Consider the following 6,320-nt stretch of genomic DNA (forward strand, 5'->3'; position numbering starts at 1 on the left):
AGGTATTCAATTCCCTCACTTAGTATTATCTTGCCTTTTATTTTGCACTCTCCAATACTATCTAGTTCAAATTACATTCGAATGTCACTGCTATGTCTTCTGTTGATGTTGACCTTGTCAGTGGATGTTACATTTTTTCGTGGCCTTGTTTTTTTAGGGCACTACTCATGTTTTACTCACTGCCAACATCCTCAAGCATCAGTCAGGGTGTCAGTTGAATCCACTAAGACAGAGTGTCTAAAATTTGCGGAGTTTTAATTGCAAGTTCTGCTCATAAGTAAGCATGGATATCAACAAGATTGATTGACATGTTAACTGACCGATCTTGTCATTATTCACGTTGACAATTATTGATTGAGGTTTTTCTGGTTCCACAGAGCGCGCTGTATATAAATATCAGCGTATATCTAAAACAATTCAAGATACAGTCTTTGTAAATAAAACACAAATTCATCCAGCAAACTTGGTTCGAGTGCTATAAATCAATGTTTCCCATTTTTTATTGAGCCAAAGCACAAGTATTACACGAGAAAAAAAATGCACACCAGCAAATAAAATATCACAATAATTACACAACAGGTTAATTGCCATCTAAACATAAGAGTATTTAGTTATTCAATTTTTTACTATATGTTGCAGGCATGCTACATTGCTTGTAGTAAATAAATAATTTTTGTACCAATTAAGTGAAACTGGATAATCCCCTTGATGATCTCTCACGATACTGTACTGTGTTATGGCACATTGGGAAACATTAATATAAATGAGGCCTCATTTATTTGAAGGAGGCGCGGACTTGTCGACCCTTCAAAGGCTGAGGAGGCCGGTAGTTGTCCACCATGCAACACTCATCCTCTCCTTTTCCACTGAAGAGCAGGCTGCGGAACTTTGCCATCTAAGGATGAAGGACAAAGGTTTTCTTTTAAAGAAACAGTAGCTGCGATGATCTCAATGCATCTTAAAAGATATATGTGGTATCATTATAGGAGCACAGGTATACATTAAAAAAAATATTGGCACTGAATGTGAACTAACTGAATATTTTGTCTCACAAAGTGCAATGAATATATTTCCTGCATGGTGGTTTGTTTATTAAAAGTACCTGTGCAGGGCTGACACTTATTGGCTCCCTCAGAACAATCCATGTGACACTCTCCAAAAGGGGTGGAGTGGTCAGAGAACCATCATATGTCCAATAGTCCAGAGAACCAGGAAGAAGAGTTTCTGGGTTAAAGTTAGGAAAGGTTGACTGCATTCCCTGTTACAGAATAAATTATGAGTGTGTGGAAGGAGGTTCAAAAAACAATTTATAGGTTATCATAATGAATAGCTGGATCGGTATCACAAATTTATAACAGTATGTCCTCATAATGAACAAATAAATCCCAGTGGAGAATTTCACCTTTGCCTGAATGGAATCCAAAGCATCCAACACTTTCTGCAGCCTGGGGTTGGCAGCACCAATCTAGAGGACATCAGAGCCAGTTAGTACAGAAAGCACCATTTTTGTTTTTTTTGTTTATCGGCAAATTTTAGAGCAGTAGCTCATCTTATTATCACTAGTCTACAGTGACTGAGTGACTGATAATGGACCCCAGTATTGACTTGATCTAGTAGACCCACCTTGAGTAAGACCCCAACTACAGCAAGTCCATCAGGCTGGCTGGCTGCCTCTCCAAAGTTGGGATATTTGGTGTTCCAGTGTACCAGGTGAAGCTGACAAGACAGTAAAAGCAAAACATTTTGTTGGTTTATGCAAGGAGATAAGAAGGTAGAAAGAAGATAAGTCATCATTTGAGGAATAAGTAGTTTTATTAATTTTTAGTTTCGACAACTAAAACAAAAAAGGGGTTATACATACAAACCGGGCTCCCTTTCAGCCAGCCACAATAAACAATTTTTAACACTTAAAACAATTTTTTTTCAGTACCTCACATGGGAACTTAATGCCATTGATCGTGTGCTCAGAACCTCTTTCATCACTGCCTCCCCAGTGGAAATGAAATTGCTTCAGACGATATATTCCAGAAACAGGACCCGCAGTCAGGGCTGTAAGGATACAACATGTGAATTATGAAAAACATCCCAAATATTAACAATTTTGTAAATATGATGATGATATATATTTATATATATATATATATATATATATATATATATATATATATATATATATATATATATATATATATATATATATATATATATATAAATATATAGCATCATCATTTTAATATATCATCATTATATATATATTAATATAATATATAATAATATATAATATATATTATATAATTACAATTATTAGTATTATAATATAATAATATATAATAATATAATATATATTATAATAATTATTATGATAATTATATATTATATAATAATAATATAATATATAATATAAATTTAACTTAAGTACTTTAATTTGTCACCTTTAGAATTACTGTAGCACTATTTTTTTCAGTATTGAATAACTGAATTCATACTAATTTGTATGATAAGGGCAAAGTGTTGAGACATCCCATATAGTGAGGCAAAAGAGCAGTGACTTGATCAGATGTTGTTATCTGCTGCAGTGCACACTGCACACAGCAGGGTGGAGGCATACACAACATAGGCAGACAGCCAGATAAAGGCTGGAAGGAATATTTTGCCACTGTACAGTAATGAGCCAACATGAACTCATGGAAGATAAATGACAGTAAACAGCTCAATCAAATTGTTGATAAGGTTTTAATGGGGTTTACTTTTTCAATACTTGGACAAACCTTAAAAGTGATTGCATCTGATGAGACATATCTAAATAATTGCATTGGCAGCCATTGTGGGAATATGCCCAACATATGTTGATAACTTCAACTGCATAATGGTCGTAGAAAGTAACTGTCACTTACTTGAAGAATTGCCATCATCCAAATAGTCAACCTGGAAGGAGTGTCCATTGTTGAGAATGGACAGGGAGTTGGATGGGTCATATTTGATTTTCAGAGGCTTTAGAGAGGGTGAAAACTGGGCTTCCTTAGGGACGATGTTGATGGGAGACTGTCTGGGGCCATTGGCTATTGGAAAACCTTCTTCCCATTTGTCAGGACCTATCAAACGTGTAAGTTGTTAAACAACAACAACAATAATAATAACAATAATAATAATAACAATAATAATAATAATAATAATAATAATAATAATAATAATAATAATAATAATAATAATAATTTTCTCCTCAGGACATTACAAAGTAGCTACGACTGTTATACTTAACTCACCGTTATTCGATCCGTATCCCCATTTATGAGACATGTCTGCTCCTTTGCGCTGCCTGGAATGGCAAGAAGGTGTGACAAATGTTTTTTTTTTTATGTATACAAGTGAGGCCAAGAAGTGACAGCTGATGTCAGACACCAGCCGGGGTGGCACAGCAGGTATTTATATGAGCGCCCCGGGTACTCACCCGGGTGGGTTTGGCTTGTTTCTGCAGCTGCGCCTTCATTCTGCTTGGAGGATAGATAGCGCGATTACGTGATGCGGACAAAATTATTCTCTCCTGCTTTTTAGAATCTCAAGAAATACATTTGCGTTCTACGGTTTTAATCTACATAGTTTAAGTCTATAAGGTTGCGCGGTATCGTTCTGGTTTTTGACTTTGCAGGGTCGAGTTTGGTTTTTCTTTTTCTATAAAGTATGGTCCACCGGATTTCTTTGCAATTTCCTGACTTGAATTTTTCTTTCAGCGTTTGCCAGCGTTCCCTAATCAAAATTGTTCTCCACGTAGACTTCAAAATCAAGTTCTCCACGGTGTTGGTGGACCAAGTTATTGAATCTAGTCAGCAGGTGCTCGTAAACTGGTGTGTTCGTTATGTAGGGATTTTGTTTGTCAAGTGTTTTTCACCACAGTTTGCTGGTTTTCTTTCAAATTAGTTCGCATTAAATAAGTGGGAATAAAACAATACTATAAGTGGCATTGAACAAATAATCATTTAAAATGTTAAATTTAGCCTACTTATTTCCAAACTCCACACCATTCATCTAATTTTTGTCTCTCCCAATTTACACATGGAGACAGAATTTTGACACATACAATCTTGGTACTGCTCATAATTCAAGAAAAGTTTTATTTGTAAAGTGCACGCTCATGAGAGGACCTTTTGGATGTTTTTAATGCAGTGTGTAAATATTGTATGTGGTTGTGTCATATAAAAAGTGGCTCGAGATATTATTTTGTGGTCTGGTACCATGTAACTAACTTGAAAATTTGAATTAAAAAACACATTATTGTAACGTACATACTGTAAAGGAGAGGTGCGCAAACTAAAGGTCGGGGGCCATTTATGACTCACCATCCATTTTTCAACAGCCTGCTGTATATAACAAAAAGAAAAAATGTATCTGGACACCATTTTTCCCCATTGTAGTTGTGAAGAGGTTTGAACACCCACGCTGCAAAAAGATAGATTCCTCATAATCCAAACTAATTCTTCCTTTGCACGAAACTATAGTTTGTATTGTCAAGCTCAATAGTATTAATCACTAGGATGGGTTTTTTCAGGTTATCTGGCACAAATGTTATGAACCTAATACCTCGGAAATATTTGTCTTGTTGTTGATATGATTTAAAGTTAGAAATCTATTATTTATTCTTCCATCCTCTCATCCGGACCGGTTCCATACATGAATGTCTGCTGTCATGCTCCGTTTGAAATTGCAACCATTGAATATATCCACACTGCTAGGTGTGTCAATAGCCACATAGTCTAGTCTCATAGTCTTTTATACTGACACTCCCAGTTGAAATCTATCAGACAAAGTATGTCTTTATATTTCCTCCATCAGTTTGATGTCATTTCTTTTACTTCTTCCAAAACAAATATATGCTGCACAGCTGTCACTCAGTGACATCTCAAAGTTCTTCATGCGCGATTTACATCATGAGAATCCACTAATGCCCTAAATTGGAGCTATGTGGCAGTCTGTAGGGCCCACAATGTCACCTACTAAAAATTAGGGAAATTATTAATCTTACATAAACTAAGAAATCTAAGATGTGCCATGTAAAATACCCTGGATCTATTTATGGATGATTGTGTTTTCTTTAATTTGGAAAACAAAACAAAACAAATAATATTGTATAAGCAGGAGTAATACGTTGTACTGTTCATCCGTACACACTACAGTAGTTATTTGCTGCCACCTTGAGGCTTAATGAGAGATTGATATGATACTAGTTTGGTTGACATACGCATTAACGTAACATGTGAATCTTTCTATAATCATATGCGTGAAGCATTTCTTTGATTCTTAAAAATGTCCATTTATCTACATTTGACTTAACCAACACATTTGAACAATTTTCCCTATTGAAAAATCTTAAATGTACTTAAACTGGCTGCAAGATTATCAAACACATTTCACTTGTAAAGGCAATTTTAATGTAATGCAAATGAAGGGAAAAAGCTGACTGTCTTAAAATTAGCACTTCAAATCCAGAAAAGTGATGAACGCTTTGAGAATCTTTCATGTTTACATAACTCCATCAGATGGATATAGTTTAAAGTGGATAATCATGCATACTTTACTATATACTTTGTCTCAGCAGTTTCAATCAGTATAATAATGAAAACAATGCTCAAGTCAGTTGTTCTTAAAATAATATCTGGACCCCAGAAAGAAAACATGAAGGAATCTCAAATGGTATGTTTGCCCAAGGCATCAGGATATGAAAATTCATTGAAAAGGGCTGCACCTCAACTTAATGCTTCTATGGACCGCAAAAATGTTGAGAATGTGATGGAATATCTTGTTTAGTTGTATGTATACTATACTGTATAGTTGAAATATCTTGCTTAAAAGATCTTACATTCCACTTAGGCAAACCTGCAAGAACCCAGTAGTAATGTCAAACCACAGTAAATGTAGGCTTATTGCACAATTGTTTTCCCACTTTGCCTACAAAATAAAATCCCTGCTAAATCACTAGACATAATAAATTACAGTATGCAGTCCAAAGAGATCTTTTAGCTTGAGGCTATAGACCCTGAGCAAACAATTTTGTTTGTGAAAGTTGACTGAAATGCTCAATATTTTTTTCAGGTGGTACTTTGTGTAACAGGTACATTTTAAAACAATAATCATCTATAATACTAGATACATATTTTGTGACAACAGGTCTGCTTAACTTATAGTGTATTAAAACGCCTGAATGTGATATCACAATTAGAGAAACTCAGAGAAGGCTACGAGGTGGGGTAAACTTTTATTTTTTGAACAAAACACCGGAACCGTGGGCGGTAAGCTTGGCACATTTTACCTCAGCCACTAAGCGCAAG

The 6,320-nt window shown here is 35.1% G+C and overlaps 1 protein-coding gene across 1 annotated transcript; it reads right to left on the bottom strand.

Annotated features, from left to right (window-relative positions):
• Positions 1 to 467: 467 nt before the first annotated feature.
• Positions 468 to 3,429, bottom strand: cahz (carbonic anhydrase). The gene is made up of 7 exons (XM_085930611.1): positions 3,264 to 3,429; positions 2,895 to 3,092; positions 1,931 to 2,049; positions 1,624 to 1,716; positions 1,403 to 1,465; positions 1,103 to 1,258; positions 468 to 895 (listed from the first exon to the last, which is right to left on the bottom strand). Exons 1-7 carry the CDS (start codon positions 3,295 to 3,297, stop codon positions 776 to 778), a joined length of 783 nt encoding a protein of 260 aa, XP_085786737.1. The 5' UTR covers positions 3,298 to 3,429; the 3' UTR covers positions 468 to 775.
• Between the last annotated feature and the right edge of the window lie 2,891 nt (positions 3,430 to 6,320).

The sequence above is a fragment of the Syngnathus leptorhynchus genome, chromosome 14, assembly GCF_054491065.1.
Source record: "Syngnathus leptorhynchus isolate UIUO chromosome 14, UIUO_Slep, whole genome shotgun sequence".
NCBI classification, from domain to species: Eukaryota; Metazoa; Chordata; class Actinopteri; order Syngnathiformes; family Syngnathidae; genus Syngnathus; species Syngnathus leptorhynchus.